The sequence below is a fragment of the Lepidochelys olivacea genome (assembly GCF_965140295.1).
Source record: "Lepidochelys olivacea isolate rLepOli2 genome assembly, chromosome: 18".
In the NCBI taxonomy this organism is placed as follows: Eukaryota; Metazoa; Chordata; order Testudines; family Cheloniidae; genus Lepidochelys; species Lepidochelys olivacea.
Genome location: NC_140428.1, coordinates 22,054,134 through 22,079,237, shown reverse-complemented (window position 1 = coordinate 22,079,237; position 25,104 = coordinate 22,054,134). Strand labels below are relative to the sequence as shown.

Genomic DNA, 25,104 nt, shown 5'->3' with positions numbered 1-25,104 from the left:
CTGAATGGTCTTAAAAGCAAGAATTTTCCACCCACCAATGTGCTTTGCTGAATTCAGTCTTGGAAACTTGCCTACTGAACTCAACCCTTCTACTCTTCTAGCTCCAGCCTCTGGCCGAGCCTCCTACTGCTGGAGCCTTCTCCACTCTAGACCTTGCCATCTGAAACTGGCTCCACTGAGCTCTGGATCAAGCCCTTAGGGCAAAGCCCAGTGAAGGTCTTGCCACCGTCCTCCAATGGGCTTTAGATTAGGCCACAGCTCTCCAGGTCATCTGATATGACCGTGGGTCCCATTCTGCTTCACCCTGCGTCTTGCCCAGCGTGGGTGTGAAATGCTACCTTCTATACCCTCTTTGCAGCGATCCACATGACCACACAAGGTGCGGGACAATGAGAGTCAGAGGGACCTGATTCCTTACTATCCATCTCTGCTTATTATGTAATTCTGCAAATTGCTAGGGATCTAGCTTGAATGGAAAAGACAGTATGGAAGACAAAATAAAAGCTGCATTGCACTGCATAGTGGTGGACAGGGTACGATACAGTTAACACAACAGAGAGGCTGTTTCTCCGTAGGTATGTTCATAAAGGACCTGTTTCAAAAGCCATTGTTCATCACCCACATGTTCCTGGCTGGTGAAGCCAGAATACTGTGGCAGGCAATGGTTTCAGAGACAGATTTTCAGAAACCGACGTGTCCATAAATGTCACTTGTAAGATACGACATAAGGCGGAGTGGTTTCATTTGACATCTGCTTTTCCCTTGAGATTAAGGAGGACTAATAGCTTAAGTCTTAGGTCTTCATGGGCTCCTACCACTAAATCCCAAACTTCAGTCCTCTCCCTAAATCATTTGCTCAGTAGAGCCAAGCCGTCTGGACCCCAGCTAAACGCCACATGCATAAAGCGAATGCCCTAAAAGTTAAAAAGGGAATGGGATGCATCGGCCCTTCTGGAGGGCTGCATTTCTCAATTAGGTGAAGCAGGAATAGAAAGGTATTTATACAAAAAGAGCTAAAGAGCACTTCTTCACAGACCCTGTACAAGAACAAGTACGGTCATTCCTCTTAGGCAGTGGGCATAAATATGTAGCTTACGCTAACTGGGCCAGATGCACAGCTGGTGTAAATTGCCGATTTACAATAGCTCAAGATCTGGCCCAGTGTTATGTCTGCTGAGATTCCCACTCACACCTTCAAGGTTCTGCACCTCTTCCCTCCTGCTCTCCTCCTCATTCCCTTTGCTTTGATCACATCTGTCCTTTGTCCCTTTCCCCTCCCACCTGCATGCCTTCTTCCATGTTGCTTCTTCCACATGGAACAGCATCCCTCTGGTTATGCACCAAACCTTTTCCTTCAAATCTCTCCCCTGAAAAGCACGCTTCTGCATTTTCCGTGCAATGCCCACCTTCTTTCAAGTTCAACTGGAGTCTCATGCATTATTTGCGTCTGCTCTACGTCGTGTCTGAATGAGATGAGAGAAGCACATCAGGACAGGACCACGTCACCACAGGGCTGTACGACACCAAATGCATCGATGGGACCCATAATTAGCAACTTATTAGGGTTTCATATTAGTACATGGGTTGTGCATACACACATGCAAAATTTCAGTGTGTCATTCTGGGCCCCAGAATTTCCTCACCAAATAACGCAATCTTTTGCGTGAAAACTGATCTTCGTCAGAACTGAATTCTGAGAGCCCGAATCTCTGCTTCTAAAAGAGGACCTTTCCTGTACTGAAGTGGAACCTATTTAAACACCAAAAAGGTTCCTATTTGAAAGTGGCAAAAAGCAGCAGAATTTCAGAGTTATTTTACCTGGAAATTGGAGCAATACAGCTGATCTGAACCAAAATACTTTTTTGTTGTTGTTTTTAAATTAAGTTGTGAATATTTCACTCAGCCCTGCAGTGGAAATAGGAAATTATACTGGAACTAAAGCTACTGAGATGTAACGACAACCTATACACACAGCATTACACAAATATTATCTCACAATTGTATCAATAATGCTCCCTTTTAGGAAAAAAAAGTAACACTAATACATAATTACTGCTGTATCCCACCCAAATTAAACCCGTATTTGACAGTGTCCTGTAATGACATCTGTGTTTGCAAACCCACAGCTTCAATAAAGTCCATCCGTGGAGATGTCATTGCAAAAGTAGGCCTAGGTGTATTGCAGTAATTCCCAGAAGCTCCAGCAGAGAGCAGGGCCCCACTCTGCGAGGCACTGTGGAGACACAGCTCAAGAGCCCCTGTTGCAAAGAATTTACCCTTTAAGTAGACAGAGAGAGGCAAAAAGTGGTGAAGTGACATGTTCAAGGAGACGCAGTACAGCCAGGATTAGAACATCTCCCGACTCCCAGTTCAGCATCGTATCCAGCAGGTCACACTGCCTCTCTAAATCAGGCCTGGGCTCTGCTAAAAACCTGCCTCCAGATGGTCCAGGCTGAACGGAAGAGCACGTAGGTTTAAGTGTAGGGTCCCGACTGAGTCTTGGAGGCCCAGCATGCTTGTGGAAAGGAGTCCTACTGACCACCCTCAGCCAACTTTGGGTCCACACACACCCATGCTCAGTAGGAAAGCCACTCTGCAGGAGACAGCTGTGTGCAGAGTTCACTTCTTTAAAGAAGGCTCTGATCTAAGAAGTGAAGAGTCAGAATCCCATCACTGGCCACCCCTTACCTCCCTGGGGAAACTTGAGATTAAGCAACCAGGTCATCAGCTCAAAACTAGCAAATGGCAGAGAATAAGCTAAGGAGTGGGGAGAACCCGCAAGAACAGGCTTTCCCTTTTCAGAGAGTATTTGGACTTAAAGTTTACTAATCAGAATGGCTGCCATTCACACTCTTGGCAAGTCTGGACGGAATTGTCAAACAAACGAAGGCCACATGCTTATGCTTTCTAAGAGGATTGCTAGTTGTACACATGGTTGTGTGACACAGGCAAATAGGAACGGGGATGAGAGTGAGCTCTCTCATTTGTGACCTGAGCAAGGACTTATTTCAACTCACATCAAGAGATGGAAAGCGAGTGGACTGAACCACCTGGAGCATCTTTGCACTGACCAGACAGCCACACACTAGAGGGGTGGAAAGAGAAAAAAAGGGGGGTGGGGTGGAGGAGATGATAATCTCAAGGTTAAGGCACCGGAATGGGATACGGGGAATGAACTCTCATTCCCAGGTCTGCCAGACTCCTTTGGCCTGGTGACGATCCAGCACAAGGAGGCCCTGATGCTTGCAGACACTAGCAGCTACTCTAAGAAATGTGTCACCACCACTTGTAAATTCTCATTCACACTGAACAGCTGGGTGCTGCTGAGTGCTCGGCCCTTTAAAAAAACAAACAGGTCACTTATTTAGGAGCCTAAACATAGGCACCTGCTTTGGGAAACCCTGGCTCTACCCACACCCCTCCCCCTCGCTCCACTTTATTAATCCTTGCTATTGTAACTCTGGAGCCAGCCATTCAAAATACATAAGGCAGCATCCCATAGTTGAGGCGAACCAGCACTAAAAGCAGCAGTCTTTAAATATCACACATCTACAAGCATTGTAACACAGCTGGCCTGAGCAGGGCTAGGCGCAGACACCTGCAATCTAAAAGTCGTCACATTGCTAGAAATGCAGCAATTTACATGTTTTCCCCTCCCCTCCCATGTTTAATTCCTGCAGCTGGTGGGAAAGCAAAGGAAGCTTTGCCCAGCCCCTCCTAGGCCCCAGTTCAGCAAAGTACTTCAGAATGCCTGTAGTCCCACTGGCGATATTAAAGTTGGGCATGAACTTAAATACTTTCCTGAATCGGAGCTCTTTTCACAGGTGCCGAGAGCCTACCGCTCCCATTTACTTCCACTGGAACAGGCGAGGCTGAGCCCCCCTGGAAAAAAGAAATCAGACCCAAGTTCTTTTCTACCCCAAGTGTTAAGAGTCCTCGTGGCTACACTGATTTCCCGAGTTCCCATAATGGGAATGGTTTCAAAAAGTAGAGATTAGACTAGGTCCTAGGCAAAGCGAAGCCCAAAGCTCTAGCAGGAAAGCAAATTCCACCTGCTTTCCAGAGACTCTGCCCTGCGCTCATATGCTGCACGCTCTGGTTCAGGGTATCACAGACACTTCCTCCCAGCCCATCACATGCCAAGCCACAGCGCTGATGTGGACAGCCTCTTTCCAACAGTTTTCTTCCCTCCCCCAGATAAAAGCCATGAAGTGACAAGGAAGGGAAGCAGCTAAAAAAAGATGTCCTCTGCGGAGGAGGAGAAGGAGGACGACTGGCTCCGGGAATGCCGCGAACTGCATGGCACGGAGAGATATGCTGACGCACTGGGGCTTGCAAGAGCTGTTTTGCCTCCACATGCACAAAACAACCACCACCGAGAGGATGTGCACACAAACAGGTGCACGGAGGATGTGAAAATAATGAGATTTCCCATGCTTGGGAATCAGCACAGACCTGCCCATCGCTCTCTCCCTGCCATGGGCCAGGAAGTAGCTGTGATGCACCCCGTGACCACTGCTACAGTGCCCCCTAGCTGTACGGCCTCACAGGTGTACACACGGCTGGACTCAACATGCCCCTCCCAAATGACTGGCGCCAATGTATAAGGCTTCCTGCAATGTGATGGAAGGGTGTCCATCACCCTAGTATCAAGGCAGTGTTCATAGAGAGTTTTAGCTCAAGGAATGACCAGTCCCCATCCGGTTTTAAACCCGAATGTCTAGCAGGCGCCCATGCTCTGAGCAGTAGCTCCCAGGGTAAGATTCTAATGGAGCATTACACGCAAGCGTTTGCACATGGGCATCTCAGACAGGCAGCCCAATGTCTGGCTAGTTGTGCCTGCAACACCAAGCTGGAAGCCTTCCAAGCAGCGGCCACGGCTTCCAGCAATGTAGCGAGAACAGCCTGTCCAACAGGACAGCAGAGGCCCCCACGAAAGCTGGAAACGGAAAGGCTGCCCCAAAAACGGCAGCTGACGTGGCAGGGGAGGGGCAGTGAAAACCTTCCCTTGAGAGCCATTCTAGAAATGAGCAGAGGTTTAGTGGCACAGGCGTGAAACGGTGCACGTGTGCCTGTGGTTACGTGTACATACGCACATGCCTGCTCAACTGTCACGTTAAACTGAGCCACGATGGCCAACACAACAAGATTCGGGACTGCGCTGCTCACCATCACGGCGACCACCTGCAAGAGGTGATTCAGGGAGGGCGCTAAGCTGCGGCGTAAGGGGTCCCAGCTGGTCTCTGGCCAGAAAGGGAGGATGGCTAAAGATGGGGCAGGAGGAGGAGGAGGAGAAGAGTGGTCAGATTCCCAGTATCCCACAAGAGAAGCTTTCCCCTACCGCATGCAGAACACACAGAGAAATAAAATGTTATGGCCACTCCTGCATTCAGATATGCAAAAGGCCCCACACACTAGTGCCTAGAGAAATATAGCAAAGCCCATTCCATTCCCCCGCCTCCTTCACATTCGCTTGCATTTCCAACAGTCACTGCTTCCCCAGATGTTGATTATGTCAGGGTAAACATGCTAGAAGTCTGGTTACTACTAACTCGCGATGCGGAGAAGGAAACTATCCACACAGTGCTGTCAAAAGCACACAGCAAACAGCCTTCTTGCTAACTTCTCCTGGTTCCAATGATCTCCGGTGTTATCTGTAACAAGGGGAGGTGCAGCTTCTCTTCAAGCTGTCTCTTTAATTTCCTGGGGATACGGTGAAGTGTCCTCGGGGTGGGCTTTGACGGCACGGCTTTGAGTCACATAACGCACATTATCAGTTAACAGGAAACTGGCTCTGAACATACTGTGACGTGTTCAATTTGCCCACTCCCTTTCAGGTGTCACCTACTTCCACGAGGGATGTTTTGGGGATTGAGGCTGGGGTATAGGATCTGGCAGCGACTGGCAAGGACTTTTGCTCTGCATTTGATGAACACAATCTCTCCAATGGTACCTGCTGTTACTGATCAGATCACACCATGACAAGTCTCACTTGGGAGTTCGGCTTACACATCGGCTGCCGGCTTGCAGCGTCAAGTGGGGAAGAAATTGTAAATGGTTTCCCATGCCCCTGGACTCAAATGGGGAGAGAGGAAAAGCTCTGCAATGGCAGGTCTCATTCTCCCCCTTCCAAGTCACTCAAGCAGTGCCTCAGGGCATTCAGCTGCAACAAGGCGCGATAGCACTGGGGTTCGTGGTGGTGTTCTCCCCGGTGCATCTCACAGACCAGTGCACTTATTTGTGACATCTGCCTGGAGGAAGAAGTTTCAGTGTCCTGGGCCACACAAGACCTGGTTGTTAACAGCCACAGCATGTAAATCCATCAGCGACATTTCCCATCTCAAGCTCTAAAATTAGAATCTGTGTTTCCACCCATTCACCACATTTGATTAACCCGAAACCCAGGTCAGCCACTTAGCGAGTCACTTGTGTGAACATCACAGCATCTCCTTCACATCACAGGCTTGCACTCAGACTTGAGCTTTCATTTGGCGCCTTGCTAGATCATAGCAGCTGGATGTTTGCACTCAGCAGTGGTGTAAAGACATGGATACGTCCACCTCAAATTCGGTGGAGTCTTAGGACTCTGACATTAGAGGGATTAAAGGTCAGGGAGTGCCGCTCAGCCAGATGGGCTGTTTGGCTGAGGGGTCCCATCTCTGCCTTCACCTACAGTGCAAACTCCTAACTCATTAGATGAAATCTTGCAGTCTGGTTCTTAGCTGGTGCTAGTCAGCATCACTCCACTGGAGTCCTCTACACCAGCCAACAACCTAGCCTGCAGCAGATACGTCTAGTAAGTGCAGTCATGCTATGAAAGGTTTGAGAAAGGTCTAGAGGGGGAAGTGGGGAGGCACACCAAGCATTCACACTGAGCAAACAGTTTATTGGGGGGCGGGGAGAGGAGGGAAGGAGAGAGAAAGAACAGCTCCCTATGGGAAAGCATCCACATTGTTGAAACCACTAAAGGCACTAATGGACAACCCTATTGTCAGTCTCTGCAGAGAAGACCCAATGGGCCGTGGAGACAGAGCTCATTCTTGTCCCCTAGAGGTGGCCCGTCTAGGTCAGGGTTGAGATGCATCAATGGGGCAGCCTATGCTGTCCCTGTGCTCAAGGTGAGAGGAGGACTTTAGTCCCTATGACCATCCAGCTGGTACTTTTCACATCAGGAACTCACACAGAACAGGCCACAGGTGGGACAACAGCACGGAGTAAGCAATGAGCACAACTGGACCTTTCATTGGTACTGGAGCAAGTTTTCTCCGTTTCTGGCGAGAGGCTATTCGGACCCCCAGTCTGCATGTACATAAAGCAACGTCCGTGCGCGCAAGCCATCAGGTAGCCAGGGCAGGGTTTTCAGGAGAAGGACCAGCTTCCATCTCAGACAGCCAACTGTCACTGCAACTCTTCCCATGGGATTAGGGCAGAATGCTCCAGAAACGTGGGTGAGGATTATACTGCTGCAGAAGCAGCTCTCCCTCTCTCTAAAAGACATTGCTTTAAGAACATGCATCTTATTACTCCCCCGCCAGACACAACATAGCCCACTCCCTCCATTTAGCTGATTAGCATACAAAGCAGATCTTCTTAGCGCAAACCCAGGTTCTTATCCATGCTCGTGTTCCCAAGCACTGTAGGGCTACATGCAAAGTTTGGATGGAAAGTGACCTAGGAGAAGGATGGGTCCCATTGGTATGGTGATAGCTTGGAGGCATGGTAGACCTGGCTTTGTTTCCCTGCTCTGACAAGCTCCTTGCTGTGACTTCAGACAGACTATAAGTGATTTGCCCCAGTTAATAACAGCAATTCCCTACCTCAGAGGGCTGAGAGAAAAACAATGGTTGTGAGGTGCTCAGTTCAAGTGTAGTGTGAATACCCAAGATAAATAGATCGAGAGGCATATAAGTGGATGGTGAGCCAGGGGTCTATTTGTAGACCACTTTTGCAAGTGGAAAAAGGTGTCAAAGATTCATACTGGGATTTTGATACCCTGCTTCTTTCCTCTCCTCACCAAACACACAGAAAGCCTGGACCTGTATAGGCAATATGTAAACTATGGGGACTACAGGCTTCCTGCAGCCCTATAGGAAATCACATTAAATGTGTTTTAAGGATGGATTTCAGAGCCGAGATGCTAATACGACTGGCACGCTGCATACCACCAAGAGAGACACTGCTTGCTAGACTCCAGTACAGACTTTGTATGTCGTCTGTACAATGGATAGACCGTGACCAACAGGAGCAAAAAAATAAAAAAGAAAGAGCTCAACCCAAGGGAGTTTTGGAGATCTCACAGGAAAAGGCCATGGCTTTGCTTGACTCTAGATTGGCTCCCTGATGAAGGGGAGAAACTGGTCTAATGTAGCCCAGCCCGAACGTATAAAACACGGTATGTCAGTAGAACAGCGTATCATCATCCGCCACCTGTATTAGCAGGAAAAGAATTACAGCTGAGATTTTCAAAGCAGCCTAGAGGATTTAGACCCATCATACTTTAAAATTAATGGAGGGGCAACTAAATCCTCTAAGCCACTTTAAACATATCAACTACCCACAAAAAAGCTGAAGGAATAATTTAGCTGATAAATGTTTACCTCTTCCCGTTAGCAAATTGTCCACAAGTATTTTGTAATTTAAAATTTGATATTCAGAATTACTGACCAAATAAAACCGGTCAACTCTCCAATCTGCAAGTTTCTGTGTTATATTATACACCAAGTAAACTTCATATCCCCAATAGGACTGCATTTTAACCTCAAGCTAAGGTGGAACTACACAGCTAAGAGACTAAAACAAGCATCTCAATTATTGGGAGATTTACCAGCCTGTATGTTACAGATGCTCTTGTTCCCATGGAAATGAAGTTGTGTACACACCTGGCAGAAAGTTGGGGCATTAAAAACCTATAAAACGGCTTGGTTGCCACTTGAGTGACACGTCCCATTGTGGAACAGAAAGTTATTTGTTTAGCTGCTTTGCCATGACCCGATGAAGCAGAATGCAGCAAGGTAGGAGCTGAGACTCCGGGAGGCAGGTGACGAGAGGGAACGAAGTGGCTTTTGCAAGGCACTAAATAGATTTTAGGATGAGCTAATGAGAGCTAAGCTGGTGAGAGCCCTGGGTTGCTCTTATGGCGAAATGGACAGCATGTTAACTTACTGAAAAGTAACCACAGTCCAGACCTCTAAAGAGGGTTACAATCCATCCACACCCAGATCAAACCACTAATTTTGGAGTAAAATCTAAGCATGCTCAGTGTCATGTTCTGAGGTGAGGGTCTATGCCTGCAGAGCCCAATTTCACAACGATCTGGCTGCATTTAGCCGATTCAAAATTTCTTATTCCAGCCCACCTCCCCCCCAAGTGAATTTAGTATATGACTTGATACACACACTTACTTCATCCACCTGCTCCGATGGAGAGAGAGAGAGAGAGTTTCCCCCCTTTCCGGTCGATTTCGCTCACATGCAGCTGCTTTCACAGTTTAAGTTGCTTTGGGTCTAGACTGCTTTTCTAAACTGCATTTGCAAGGACTCTTGGAGTTTCTTCTGATGCATTTTATGAGTATTTGAAAAGTTCAGCCCTACACATTCAGCCCTCTGAAGCGGCAAAGCCCATATGCAGGCACTGTGGCTGATCATTAAGGAAAATGAAACTTGACTACAGTGCATGGCTAAGCGTTCTAAACAAAGTAACAATGAATGCAATATTGCTACACAGTAATAATACATGCCATTATATGTATGTTAGATCACACACACAGTAAGCGCCTCAGGGCAGGGACCACCTCTCCCATGTGGTGTACACCAGTGGATCTCAACCAGGAGATCATGTACCGGTGGGGCTACACAGAGGGCTTCTGGCGGAGGACACCATCCACTCATACCTAGATATTTGCCTAGTTTTACAACAGGCTACATAAAAAGCACCAGGGAAGTCAGTACGAACTAAAATTTCATACAGACAATGACTTGTTTATCCGGCTCCATCTACCTTACACTGAAGTGTAAGTACAATATTAATAGCCCAATTGATTCATTTTATAACTATATCGTAAAAATGAGAAAGGGGGCAATTTTGCAGTACTAGTGCGGCTGGGACACTTTTGTATTTTTAGGTCTGATTTTGTAAGTAGGTCGTTTTTAAGCGAGGTGAAACTTGGGGGTACACAAGACGGATCAGGCTGCTGAAAAGGGTACAGTTATCTGGAAAGATTGAGAGCCCGTGGCGTACAGCACCACGCACCCAGTCTGTGCTAATCGTACAAATAAAGTTGCTCACACACTTTCCTAACACTAGTGAAAAAACCCACAAGGAAAGCCAAGCATCTGACACCCCATTTCCACTGTAGAAATCTTATACCTCCAAGGAAACTAGAACCTACTCATGGACAACATTAATTATTCTCATTGCAATAGTGCATACACAGTGCTAAGCGCTGGTCCATTTGCACAAGTGGAAGAGGTTATAGGACCTGAACTACATATAAGTTATACAATCTTCTCCCTTTTGCTTTGCTCTGACTCAAGAGCATCTTCTTTGTTGAAACACAGAAGCTACAGACATGTAGAGCCATTCTCCTACCTCACCATAGCGGTCAAAGCTCGCCAGCCCCAGGAGCATACAGAGAGTCCTTAGTCCACAAACCACAGAAGCTCAGAAAGGAGGCCGGGTTGTAAGGCACAAGAGGTGGGACTGTTCAATAGAGTTTGCTGTTCAACAGAGCTCCAGCCTCAGAGGTTTGGCCAAGGTGACGGAACTGGAGAAGTTTCGAATGAAGAGGTGACAGCTGAAGTTATTTACTAAAAACCAACCACCACCCAGCTTATTCTGGACAGGAGAGGGGGTGGAGAGAAGAAAAGGAAGTCATCTCATTCTTTTATCAGTGCAGAGCTGGCAGCTGTGAACGTAATGTTTAGAAGGGGCGGGAGGGTGTGAACACCATAAACAACACTTATCTGTCTAGTTCAAGGGCAATTGATGAGCGGCCTCCCGGCCAAATGTGGAGTGTGGCACTCCTGCATCAGGATGGACTTTCCTAGCGCACCCTCCTCACCTCTTCTTTAGCGAGCCAGGGCTACAGAATTCAACAGTGATTCCGCTCCTGCTAGGGGATCCCACAGGGTGGTTCCAAAAGAACCAGCAAAACCCATACAGGACAGGCAATGGAGAGGAAAGATGGGCTTGCGGTTCAAGCACTTGTGCCAGGACTTAGGAAACCTGGATTTACTTCCTGCCTGTGCCAGAAACTCCCTGCAGGAGATCAGGACAGTCTCTCCCACTGCCACCCCATTCCCCCCTCTGTAAAACAAAGATAATTGTTCCTTTGTCTGCCTTGTCCTCTTACACTGCAGCTGTTTGGAGCAGGGAGTGTCTCGTACTGCGTGTTTAGACACAAAAGGGGGCTTCACTGGGCTCCTAAAATCCAGAGCCATTTCTACACAACCCCGCTTTGTCCGTCTCTCCTGACCTATATAGGACTTTTGCTAATGGGTTGACACCACAAAGCTCCCTTCTTAAGGGCTACAACCACCACTAGGGCAGGTGGAGAGCTGGTGCAAAAAGAGGCTGGATGCTGAGAGATTAGCCAAGCAAGAATTTTGGTCCCTTTAAAATTCTTGCAGCAGGACTGAACTGCAGTCAAGACAGGCATGACAACTCTGGCTGGCTCCAACCGGGCCTGGGCATCGGCTTCTAATCAGAGTAACTGATGAGCTGTGTAGGCCCCAGGGTAATTCCCATTTTGATCAAGTAGCAAGCAGGGCACGATCCTGCCAAAGAAGCGAAAAACCCAGACCTACCCACGCAGGGCACCTGGCCACCGGCTGCCAGTCCCAGCAACGCATCAATGGATTCAGAGCCATGGAGAGTGACGTGATGGGAGAACTAAATCACCTACGAGCGAGACAGCTGGCAAAGGCCAAAACCCTGCCCATTGTTCATCTCCTTCACCCCAAGGGTTCGCACAGTGAAGGAAAACAAGCCTCCCCGGAACCCGCAGGGCTGGAGGACGGCTAAATATACATCAATCAGGGGATTAAATATCGAGGCATGCGGCAGCCTCTGCATGTGCGAGCGTTTAGTCCATTACCCGACAGGCACTTAGCGCAATTATGGTCGCTCTGTGGCAAGCCTTTAACGTGCCAACAGAGCAGTTGAGGCATAGAAGGGATTAGAGGGCAGCAAAACCTAACCACAGAACAGCTCTCAGGCATGGAGCGAGGGCTTTCAAGAAGAAGGGTGTGGGTGAGCTGGGAAACACTCTGGAGCACGGGGCGGAGGTGGGGTTACATGCGATCAGCTCAGACGGGGAGTAATCCAAAGTGGATTCGAGTCAGGTTCCTGCACGGTGGGTCTGGCCAACAGCGCTTGGCATGGAAACTTCCCCTTGCAGCCTGAGGAGCAACCTTAATTCAAACAGCCTGTGTCATCAGAAAGGAGGGGAAAAGTGATGGACAGAATCAAACTTTGCCCGCATGTGGCGTTAGACTCGGGGATGACTTTTGGGCGGGATGACTGGAATGAGACCCCAAGCCCCACAGACTTAAGCCCAGGCCCCACTTCTGTCCACACACATCTGTTGGTGGGGGTGGGTCCCACTGGGACTTGGGTCCAAGCCATGTCATTTTGTGGTGTGGACACAGCTTGTGCCGCAGATCTGCGTCAGAAAGTCTGAGCAGCGCGGTATGGATGTGAGAGACGCAGGGCCAGCCATTGTAAACCCAGTTTTTACAATGCAGTGCGGACGCTAAAGTGTGGGCTTGGAATGCCAAGTCCATAAACCCAGGTCCTATAGGTCTGGGCTTAGTATGCCATGCAGACATGACATACCCTACCCTTCGAGGCCATTTTCATCAGAGGATCTCAAAGCACTTCACAAAAGAAGGTTGCTTTCTCATTTTACATTTTGGGAAACTGAGGCACAAAAGAGGGGACGTGCCTCCCAGGGAGTCAGTGTGACAGGGCTGGGAATAGGTTCCAGGACTCCCTACCCTCATCACTACTGCTGGTCAGACATGTTGAGAAAAGTGGTGGTGGTGGTGGGGGGTCCCATGTGAGAAAGAAACGCCGATTCGCTGAAACTGGGACTTACAGTGAAAACGTAACATTATTGCTAAAGCTTTGATTGGGAACTTCTCAGGTCCAGGATGGAACTTCAGATCAAAATGAGAGAGCGGGAGACCCACCCTTGAATAGCCAATGGTTAGACCACTCAACCAGGATGTGGGAAATCCAGGTTTAAGTACCTGGTCTGACCTGGGTAGAGCAGGGACTTGGAGCGGTCTCCAATATCCCAGATGAACGGTTTAAGAGCTGGGCTGTTGGCTACTGCGGCGTGGGTGAGCATCTGTCTCAAGCTTTCACAACCCCCCCCCCCGCCCCACAGAAAAGTTTTGGTTTCATTCTGCACTGGAATGGAAACGTGTCGAAACCTCAGAACTCTTCGTGAAATGGAATTCTGGTCTGCCACCAGCCAGGCTAGTCACACTGTTGGCTCATTTCATCTCCCCCCTCAGTCTCTCAGCTGGAATCAAAGCAGAGGAGCCAGCACCCAGGGATTTGCCAGAGACCACCATCCCCCAGTTTGGGAACTCTACTACAGCTGATTGCATGGGCTACTCCTGACAGCAGATCAGCCTTCACGTTTCCTCCCTCACCTGTGCCCCAAACACTGTAACCCCTGCCTTCCCTACACGCCAGAAAGTGTGGATGTGCCAAACGCCTAACCATGCTATCCAGCAGCCACCCACCTGTACCACGCCTGGGCCAGAAAAAACGGCAGGTTTGTGCCATCATCAGACCTGGCAGGGACTTTTGCTGAGGTTTCGTCATTCAGAAACAAGGAGCATTTACATAACTTTTTTTTTCCCCCTCCTGTCAGAGAATCTTCCAAATGGACTGAGCGCATTCAGCATCTGATTCAGGCAAGATATTCAGAGTCTACAAAGCGTCCAAACCTGGTAAATTCAGGGTTACCCCTGAATGGCCAGCAATTACACAAATAACTGCTCATTACACCGCAAAAGGCCAGACAGTTATTTTTCAGCAAAGGGAATTTGTGCTGCCAGACGCATAGAAAGAACGGCAGAAACATGAGCTAACCCCACTGGAGCAGGTAAGGCTAACCGGTAGCGGAGCATTAACTGCACCCTGTAGGTCTCTGCCCATGCTTCGGCTGGTTGAGCTATCCCTTCATGAACAAGGGGCCGAGTCCACCCCTGACTTACGCTGGTACAAACTAGCGCATCTTTAGTAGCGTCCAAGGCTTTACCCCTGATTCACACCCGCGTAAGGGAGACCAGAACGAGGCCCAATATTCATTATGATTTTAGCCCTTTTTCCTGGTCACAAGCTGTCTGTGCATCTAGCCCGATTTTCGTTCCACGTCTTTGTTCCTTTTGCCAAGGAGCATCTTTAGGGCAAAACACCCCTCTGCAGACAGCCTGCACAATGTCTGTGCACCACTTAGGTCTCCTAATCCCCACTATGCCATTTAATGCCCAGTGGCTTTATACACTTTGGATGGGACCTCTACACCGGGGTGAATTTCACCCCAACTGCTGGCATCAACTAGTCATTGTTTGCATCCACGTGACTGGTCACCTCTGCCACATAAAATGGGTTTTGCTCCCTGCCTGGATGACTGACATATTTCAAAATGACAAACCTTTCTGTGTCTCACGACGGACTCTGGAGGAGCCATCAGGGTTCACGGGCCTTTCCACAAGTACCTTTGCAGAAGGCCCAGGAGCAGCACTGCTAAGCCCAAGCATTGAAAAAAGAAAAAAAAAAAGTCAAGAGTAAGGTCCCCTAAATGAAATCACGATTAAAACTGGAGGAGTTTTTTGTTTGCCTCTGTTTGAGCCTGGGTGCGCATGCACATCACATTTTCCAGATTTTCTCCACAACCATAAAGGCTAGAACTGTTAATATTCTCACATAATGTCAGGATTCTAGGAGTTGTTTGGGGTTTATCTTAAATCCCCAAACATTGTGGAACTCAACAAACCCCCCGAGAGTTGGCAACGCTGCGACAGAAACATAGGATCCACCCTATGGGATCAGACCCATGGTCCTTCTTGACCAGCTCACCTGACGGACCGTGGCCAGCACCTCATGCTTCATAGGCCAGGGCTTTGCTCACAAATAGAGGAGAATAGGACTACACAAACACCTGCATGTTACTTAAGGATCCATGAGATTTCAATCCTGTTCTTTCCCAGGCATTTGTGTCCCCCCCCACGCAGTTTATTATACAGTCAGTGCCACATGGGGAGAGGGGGAGCTCTCCCTAGAAAAGGGGTCCAGCTCCAGAGACCTAGCTTCTCCCTCACTGCAGGATGGTGCTTGAGGCTGGCATGTTGTCTTCTCCTATACCTTAAGGTTCACATACAAGACGGAGGTATTCCACTGAGATCAGCCCGGCCGCCTGCAACCCAACAGCACACAAGTCATTAAATACAGGTTATGGGGGGGGGAGCCACCCTCCCTCCCCACAATCATTCCAAGACTGAATACAGCAACCAAACGAGCTCTGCTGTGCCAAGGGAGACTCTGAACCCTGCCTCTCCAGCAATTAACTGCATCAGCAACTTTACAGCCAGAACATGACTTTCCTTTGTTTACTACCAACGCTTCCGTGCAAACCTGTGCTTTAAAATAGAGACCGATTTCCTATTTGACACTCAAGCACTTTTCCTCTCGGCTCAATGCCGTGTATGGGCAGATAGCGCTGCCAGTTAATGGCCAGAGGTAGTAGCTGTGAGAGATAGTAGCTGTGATGACACTGGAAAGGAAAAAGCAGGTTACATCCTGGACTGAAATAGGACTCCACTGGACCTGTATTTTCCTTCTTGCTATGACTGAGACACGCTAATAGGTGTTTACACACACACACACACACACTTGGGGTATAGGTTTTAATACACCCACAAGGTGTATCACAGGGAAAACACCACCACTGTAAAGCCATGAAGTTCAGAGTTAGAGGTAAACTTACAAGGAACCTAAACATTTTAAATTCTGAAACTCAGTCAAGGAACCCCAAAGCACCTTAACTCTGCCCCTTTTGTCGGAGATCTAACCCTATCTGTTTTTAGGCAGAAATCCTTTGTTTGTGGATTTTAAGAGGGTGGATCAAGAATGGTTTAAAAAAAAAAAAAGTCCTACAATAGAAACCTGCTTCCAAACGTAGCTATAGAGTGGTTACCAGTATTCTATTAGAGAGCTAGCTAGCTCGCTCTCTCTCACTCACTCAGAGTTAGCTGCCCAAATCCCATTGAAAGCCAAGGAGAGTTGGATGCTTAACTCCCTTACATTATACTTCAAAAATCCCAGTCTGTATTTTATGGAAAAGAAATGACAGCCAAAAAAACCAAACAAAAAAAATACCACCAGGGTTGGGGGGGACGGGGGAGGAAGAGCTTAAGGATAAATTATGTTCGGATTGGTATAGAAAATGTTTTTCCTTAGGCACTTGCCAGAAATCTTCCCAGATGAGCCTCAGAACTTTGCAACAACTGCAGCGAGAACTTTCTCCTGTAGTAAATATTTGTTTAAGCTCAACAGGAGGTGGAGGAAAGGAAATTGCTATGTGCTTCCATGCTAGATAAGCGCACTACCCAAACCAAACTTCAATGCTAGTAGCCCGAATGACAAAGAGAAAGGACGGCATGGCTGATCCCGCAAAGACAGATGCATAAACTTAATGTTGATAGGACTGCTCACTTGTATAACACGAAGCGTGTGTGTAAGGGCTTCTCCGCATGCAAACTTGCTTCGAAATAACTAAATCAGTTTTGATTCACTCCTTTTATTTCAGTGCAAATGTCCACAATCAGATCTGCAACAAAGCAACCAAAGTGACTCATCTGATTTAGCTATTTTGGTGCACGTTTGCGTGTAGACCAGTTGGAACTCTTTGCAGGACTGGGGACTGAGTGATCACAAGGAACAGGCAGCAACAGGATTAGGAAATTTCCTGTTCTTTTCCCAGATACCCTCCCTTTTCGTACCAGAGCTTATGCAACCACTGCTGCCCAGCATTATTAAGTAGCACAAGTCCCTGCTCTTTTAGAAGACCAATAAAACCACCACAAAGTGCCAGCAATTGCCCTACCCAGCCACATTCCCTACTCCCAAATTATGAGTTCTGTGAGCATCTCCTGGTCTATTTCACACTAGGGTGAGGCCGGACAGATAAAGAAGGCGCCGACAGCTGCTGGTCTGCACATTGCATGCAGCGCACACAAGGGAAAAAAACGCACCATGTTTGCCCCCACTTTGCCCTTTCCCCTCTCAAAATGAGATCCTGCCAAAAGTCTGGACGCTGGAATTATAACACACACAAAGCAGAGATTGCAGCCAAGAGAGAGAGCTTCATTCTCAAGGATTAATCTTTGTGGAGAGGGGAGGAGTTAACTTTATGCAGATGCAAGAACCAGTCCTTTTGATTAAGTTAAAATAACTGGAGAGGCCTAGACCAGTACACGGCCCTCGTATCCTCCCCACTCGGAGGCGTTTTGAGTCCAGATCCAGATGTTGCAAACGACTCCAACGGGCAAAACCAAAAAGCCAGCTCTACACAGCAGTACTTGTGGGGAAAGAACAAAATCCAGCTCCTCATTATGTGTCTGGAGTCCAAGCCTCTCAAGCGCCAACCTGAAACTTCAAAGTTTGAAAAAATTCATTTAACTCCTGCTTTCGTTATTTTAGTCTCTGCACTTCCTGGCTCTGGACAGAACCACAAGTACTAGAAGACCAGGAGAAAGGGCCCTATTCTTGCCAGATTTCCAGCCGAGTTCTGCCGACGCAAGAGATTAAGAGACACACATGAATGGGGAACATTTTGAAGTTCTCGTAGGTTGTGTTTCCACTTCCCAAAACTGAACAGTTACTGAATTCAGCATGTCAGGGCTAGGAGCGATGCTGCTTTTAGCTGTAGTAGCAACAAGCACGACCCTTTGGGTTAGTGAGAGCCTGGCTTAGGGGCAGACATGAAATTAGCTTTGTTGGCTCAGCTTAGGTAACAAGTGGCTCTCTCTAAGCACTGCAAGATTACCCCACACCATTCAGAACAAATGGCGAGAGAGATTCCACGAGGCTGGGGCTGGAACAGCGAATGTCCTATTGAAGGCTGGGATTTGAGGGATGCTCCCAAAGCACATACCGACAGCTCACCAAACTGCAGCAGGTCTTCAGCTCCCACAGGACTCTCTCTCTGAGCAAACAGTTCAGACAGACAGGACAATTTAAGAGCACTGGATCGCAGGGAATGAGGAACAGGGAAAAAGTCTTGCAGGAACACTGGGTTAGCTGCCTGGCTAAAACACCTACTCCATGGCTTAGAGTTGGCATCCTTTGGAGGTCCTTAGCCACGCTGCCGGTGAGGGGTTGTGTGGTTTTTTGTTTTTTTCTTCTTTTTTTTTAAGTTCCTTTGCTCCATCTGGTGGTTAGAAAGTTTTAAACTTTGCTGAACGGCTCACAAGCAGCTTCTTCCTAGGAGTGAAACGTTAACTAATCAGCTTTAAAACCACCAACATTCTGACCAGTCACATGCTAGAAAAACTACAGAGAGGCTATTTGAATAGCTCACCCTGAAGACTCACCTGGGTCCACGACTCCTGCGAGGTAGACAGGAGAGGTGAACGCACACTTTGAAAGGTGAGAATACGAGGGGGGAGCAAAGGATGTCAGGACACCATTGAGCATCCTTATTAAGTGTGGGACAAGGGAGTGACAAAGGCCTAGAAGGCCACAAGATGGAATTTCTATTCATGTGTTTGCCCAGCCCCTAGCACAGCAGGGTCCGTGACAGGTTTAGGCGTTCGTGCAATATTAGGACAATAGAATCCCATGTGAAAGAGCCATGGGCTGCTCTGAGCAGGTTGGTGAGACAAGGCGGCTCTGTAAGAAGAGACAGCGGCTGCAAAACAAATCGGTCACGGAGTCACGAATCCAGCAGTTCCCACCACTCAGTTAGTCCTTCTGTCTTCCCCACTGTGCCTCTCAATGCACCCCAACCAACCCTTCGGCTTCCTCTGGGCTTCCTGCCCACTCATGCATGGCTGAGCAGGGGTGGCCAGCAAACATGGCTGTCTGAACGGCAGCTGACAAACCTTTAAGAGATACGGACACCTGCCCAAAGGGGCGTCGGACACCTCAGAGGATCCCACAGTCCTCTGTGTGCTGCTCCAGCGGCACAGAGCATCACTAAATGGGCAACGGAGGCTTCCACCTTAGCAGAGAGGCCAAGGGCTGGATGGACCCTGGAGGCCAACGTACCTTCTCACTCCACAACGGCAGCCCCCTCAGGCCAGGCACCAAGCAGGTTGGTGGGTCAGTGACACGGTCCGTGCTTTGCCAGTTCAGTGGTGTAGACAGAAGCTCTCTCTTCAGGGCTATCAATCCAGCACCTTTCCCTCAGTAACAAATTCACACAAACCAGCTTGAGCAAGAACAGCTATTGCTATCAGCAAGAGAGGAGCCCAAACCTTTGCTAGGCCTTTACCCAAAAAGAGACACTTCTTTATCAAAACACACAGCACTGCCTGGACACAGCCCACAGATCACATTGCTTTAGACAGAGCAGGGACAGGGAGCCGTCAGCATAGTTACTGTGCTAAAGGACACCTCCTGCTTCAGAGGAGTTTTCTAGTTGCAAATGCCGCACTCTGAGGGGAGACAGCGGTACATCCACATGGAAGCAACACAAACACCCGCCCTTAAAGGACAGGGAACCGCTGGCATTTAGGAGACAATTTAAGCCCGAGAGAGCAGCGTCTGTAGGATCAGTGTGACTATAAAGAACAAACCGCTACAGCTTGACGCAGAAGGGCTGAATGATCTGGTCTGCTCCTTGCTCAGTTTGGGGAGCAAGAGTCGATTTCTGCAACACCAGCACCGTAAACTCACCTGGCCTACACTATGCAGGCAGCTTACACCAAGCTAATTATGTCAGTGTACACGCTACAGCCTTGTCCCGCCAATGTAAGTGCCCTAACTCCACCTCCATGAGCAGTGTAGGGCTTATGTCAGTGTAGCTAAGGAGACGCAGGGTCTGTGTAGACACTGCATTAATGACATGGATAGTCTTGTCAATTTCAGGCTCCGGTGACTCCCCGCACTGCCCCCTTCAGACGGAGAAGGAGGAGGAGGAAGACGCACCCCACCGACAGGAGGAAGGTAGCCAGGACATGCACCACTGCAGTAATTAACACAGGTCGACTTACGACTGTAGCGTGGTCATGTCTCTCAGCCTGTACTCGGACCCAAAAAAATGAAGCCGCACTGTGTTCTGACTCATAACTCCCTCTCCCCCACCCACGGAGTAACGGGAAATCTCATGGCCAGGAGTTAACCATCTGTTTGGCAACAGAAAAAGGAATTCAACCCACTCCCCTGTAGCACTCCCCAGCTAGATGGGGTTACCCCAAGGGGCAGACCTATCTGCAAGGAGGTGCCGTTCTGAAAGAGGCCCTTCTCTCGGTTAAAGCCACACATCTGAAGCCCAGCTAACAAGGTTTAAAAAAACCGGGCGGGAACAGAGACTGGAAGTTGAAGGCAGCCTGACACAGCCCCTACCTTCACCCAGGGACCAGGCAAGGCAGTACTAAGCAATGGCACATTAGCCTCAGCCCAAGCTCCCTCCACCTCGGCACTAGAGTGCACAGCAGGAGAGGGGATTCCTGCCACATCCCGCCCCCGGGACACCTTCCCCTGTCGCTGTTTGCCAGAGACCACGCAATCACGTGTCTTTCTGCCAGGCCCAAGCTCGCCTTTCAGGATTATACAACACGACGAGCTAATTATGATGGGTTTATTTTGGACCTGGGCAGGGTGACAAGGCAAAATATAGCCCATAACAGGCCTGTGTCGCCTTTGAAGAGCTGCCAGGGTTATTTTTTACCTAGATGCATCATGAAGAATCAGAGATGATAAAAATAAACATGGCTATATTTACAATTTAATCAGTGGCAGGGCTGGTTACACTTTAGGGAGGAGACTAATATTTAGGGAAGGGGGCAAGGAGAACAGCAGATCTGGCAACTGCCATACATGGAATGGACACTGCTTGGATCGGTTGGGAGTCTCATTATTACTCCCTCCCCTTCCCCCCCCCCCCGGTCTTTTTCACACCCTCTGACACCATAACAGCCTGTTGTCACTCCCCCGCCTTTTCTTTGCTTGGGTCCTCTCCCCCCTGCTCCATTGACTCTTCCCAGTAGGGGGCGCTGCACTGATTTTGCACAGCCACATATGCCAATCACAGAGCATTCTGGTAATCAAGACAACGACTGCTGCAGGAGGGGATACGTCCTCCTTTATAGTTCCCTCAAGGATATGCAACACACAGGCTCCCCATCAGAACTACCTTGAAACTCGAGAGCTTTCAGTTTATTAAAGACCCACCCGTGGTTAGCCCAGCTCAAAAAGGTATCGACAACTCCATACCTGATCCATCGTTCCACATCCTCCCACCTGCCCAATCCACAGAGGGTAGGCAGACGTTCCAGCCCAAGCTAGGCAGATCTGGCTCTTGAGCCCAAGCTGAAGCAGCTCGTTCCTTTTCTCCAGTGGCCCCCAGTGTGATTCCCCCCTCATATGGGTGGCCAGCTCACATGTACTCAGCAATCATGAAACAGGCCCCCGCCAGAATCATGAATGAATTCGTTCAGGGGTTGTTTGTTTTTTGTCCGTCTCCTGGTTTCTGAGCCCCCATATCACAGAGTTTCTACTAGACTTCGTTCACTGGATCCAAGTGCCTCGGGGGGGCGGGGGGGAAGAGGAGAGAGAGAGAGAGAGGAGAGACGTAGCAGCACCGGGTGTGACACAGGAAACAAAACACAAGCCAACAGTCAGACTGCGCTCCTGTAGTAACTCGGAAGTCTGACCATCGATTGCAATGGGAGAAGGCCCAGGGCCATGAATTTGGAACTGGTATCCAGGCTGCAGCTCCTACCCCTGAGGAGGGAGGTTGACTACCTCCCAAATCAGGGAATACACAGAATTCTACTGGAATAGGCACTTCCTGGGAAATGTTTAGTGTGAAGGTTTTTTTGGGGGGGGATTCCCCCTTATCTGAACCCCTCATTGCTCAGTTTCCAGCCACCTCTCACCACCCCCTTGCCTCTGGCTTCTAAGCAGCCAGGCTCCATCCTCACTCTCCCCCCCCCCCCCCTTTCACTCTAGCAGGAGGCAGATTTCTTGTTTAGCATCTGTTTGTCAAGGCTGCTAGGAGGGAGGGGGACACCTTTTTAGATCTAGCTGCTCTGGTGCTGGCTATAGCCAGCCTGAATTTATTTAAGCACAGACTCTTATGTAAAGCAGAGGAGATTAGTATGCAGCTAGTTACAGAGCGACACAATCCCCATTTAATAGCCAGAGAATTTCGACAGGTCGGAGATGGGGATGATTTCCATACCTTGTTATTATCATGCAGCCGTAGCCGGCTCCGATTCAGCTGAGGGAAGGAAGAGGATGGATTTAAGAGGGACTTCATGCAATTGCTATAATGGAACTCCCCCGTCTCCTCCCCCAGCTCTTGTAAAGCCACAAAAAGGGAGGGGGATCATGCTGCTCTGGGCCCGTCTGGGCTGTTCTTTGCTAGAAGATGGAGAGAATGCCTTCTGTCCTGATACCGAGACATCAGAGCCAAAACTCTCTGCTGCTCACAGCAAGGATCCTGGAGCAGACTAGCCCACAATGTTGAAAGGGTTTAAGGCCCACCACAAGGGGGTGTGCAACAATCCCAAAGCGTAGCCCTTAGCACAGTGGGGTCCTGGTCTCTGACTAGGACTCCACGGTGCTACGGTAACACAAATTATAGCAGCCAACATGGCAGCTCCACTTCAATTGGCCTGGCATAAGGTTCTACGTGCCGTACGGCCACATCCCTAGAAGGGTGGTCGGAACTGGGGATTGAACCCAGGGCTTTGGGATTTAAAAGCATGATCCTGTAAGCCAGCCATTGGAGGGGAACAGAGCTACATTGTGGTTACAGACAGAAAGCTGAGGCCATTTCCCCCCCCTCCCTTTTCCTGAGAAGGGAAACATCACCGACATACTGCCCCCTCCGTGCCCAGGCTGGCAAGTTTTCCCCATGGCCTTTTGGGGAAGCTGGTCTCAACCACCAGCAACTGCATGTAAAGAGAGGGCTATGGGGTGGCACTGCCCTCCACGGGGGGGAGAACCAGAACTGCAAGGTGCATGAGAGCGAGACACCCGGTACTTCTGGAGCAAGAGGAAGAGAATTCCACGGGAAGTTCCGACTGGGCGGGGGGATGCAGGGAAGCGCTAGGTAGCTACAGGCTTGCTGCAATTAAAGGGCTATGCTGCCATTCCCAAAGGGGCTCTGCACCGACAGCCACCCCCTCCCAGCCACCCAGGGTGCCGGCTGAGGATTACACTCACATCCTTCCCTAAAAGCCGTGAGCAGATGTGCCCACCCTTCCTCCCAAAGTCAGCAGGCAGTCACGGGTGCACACATTCGTTTTTCCCCCGGGGGGGGGGGGGGAGAGGGGGCCGGTGGCACACACGAAGTGCAGGCTGGGAACCGCACCCTGACCATCTCTTCCTGCACAGGAAGCTTCGGAGCAGATGCTTGCTAAGAGATGGGCCCTTACCTGATGTGTCAGGTCAGTTACTGCCACCAGCAGCTGGTCTAGAGAACTCTGCTGGTGTTTCCCACCCCTACGGCTGCTTTCAACCCGAAAAAGCTGCAACAAGACAGATTAAGTTCATCGCTCCTGGCTGCGGCGAGCTCGCCAGCACCAGCCACCCCGCGGGGGCTGCCTCAGGGAGCGCTGCCGTGATTCACCCGGGCGCACACGTCTGGCAGGAGTTACAAACTAGCATCTCAGCCAAGGCCAGGAACGGCAGCCGCACCAGGTGACCTCGCAATCCATTTTCCAGGGTGTCTGCTGTTCCCAGCATGAAGCTGTAACTGAGACGGGGGCCAGGGAAGTTAATCTGTATCCCAAGCACGCAGGCAAATGAATACAAAACATCTCAAAAGAAATGGAGACGGTTCTGCTGACCTTTGCTTTGCATTACACACCTGGGGCCAAATGGTGGAGGGCCGCATGGAACAGATGGACTTGAGTTTAGATCCTCACCTCTAAAGGGATCAGCGCTCCAATCGCAGAATAACCGTCTGTTAAAGGAAATCCAGATTCCTGACTCCCCCTCCCCCAACGATTTCAATGTTTAAGAGACCAGACAGCAAACAAATGGAAAACATTTGGAAATCGTTTTAATGCTGCATGTCAAGAATCAGGAGAGCAAAAAGAAGGTGGAGGGGGAGAGGGAGCTGCATATTTCATCAGTCCACACATTTACGGACAGTAATTGAAGTACCCGTCCCAGCAATCAGCAGAGCAAAACTCCAGAATCCAGCTGTTCTTGGTCATCCCCTAAATTCTGAAAGGGAAGTTTGGATTAGCCATAGACGAAACCATTGGAGGGGCTGGGGGGGCATCCCACTGCTAGACAGCATAGGATTAGTGCATCATCATTCTTACTGACCCCCCCTTTTTAAATGGGATCACACCTTTTCGTTGCCCTGGATAGGAAAGAAGAGACCAGCTCCTGCAGAGGAGGGGGAGTGAAAGGGGTACAAACTTTGGGAGATTTTCACCCCAGAATATCTAGGGCAAGGCTGGAATTGACGAGACTTGTGCACAATTTCCAGCGTACTTCTGGATTTTTAAACGGCAGAAGAAACGGACAATTTTCTGCCACTCCCGCCCCCAAACAAGAAGGGAATTTTCATAGCACAGCCAAGAAGTGAGCAGCAGCCACTAGCGAGGGTTCTCCTACGCAACGGGCCCAATCCTTGCTTCCAGCAAAGCCAGTGAGAGTTTTGCCAGCAATTTTAATAGAAGCAGGATTATAGCCACAGCCTTCCCCCAAAGCCCTCTTCATTTTAACATCAGCCTTGCTGAAGCTTTCTGTGGTTTCCCCCTTCCACTGCAGGGGTCCTTGGATGGAGCAGGGACTAAGCTAGTTTACAGCAAGCTCCCAAGAGCCAGCAGCACTCCGACATAGCTTTGCTATTCCAGCAGATTTCTCGGCTTTTCCACCCCATGGGAAGTGGGGCGA

At 49.2% G+C, this 25,104-nt stretch overlaps 1 protein-coding gene across 3 annotated transcripts in view; it reads right to left on the bottom strand.

Moving 5' to 3' along the window:
- LOC311532878 (tyrosine-protein phosphatase non-receptor type 11-like) overlaps nucleotides 1-25,104 on the bottom strand; it is an 83,244-nt gene that overhangs the window by 46,373 nt on the left and 11,767 nt on the right. The window contains exon 1 of one of the 3 annotated variants that reach the window (XM_084651802.1): nucleotides 10,588-10,737. The exons of the other annotated variants lie outside the window; for them this stretch is intronic. Coding sequence (XP_084507928.1) covers nucleotides 10,588-10,595 — 8 coding nt within the window. The 5' untranslated portion in view covers nucleotides 10,596-10,737. Of the gene's footprint in view, nucleotides 1-10,587; nucleotides 10,738-25,104 lie in introns of those variants that run through there. 3 annotated transcript variants of the gene reach the window in all.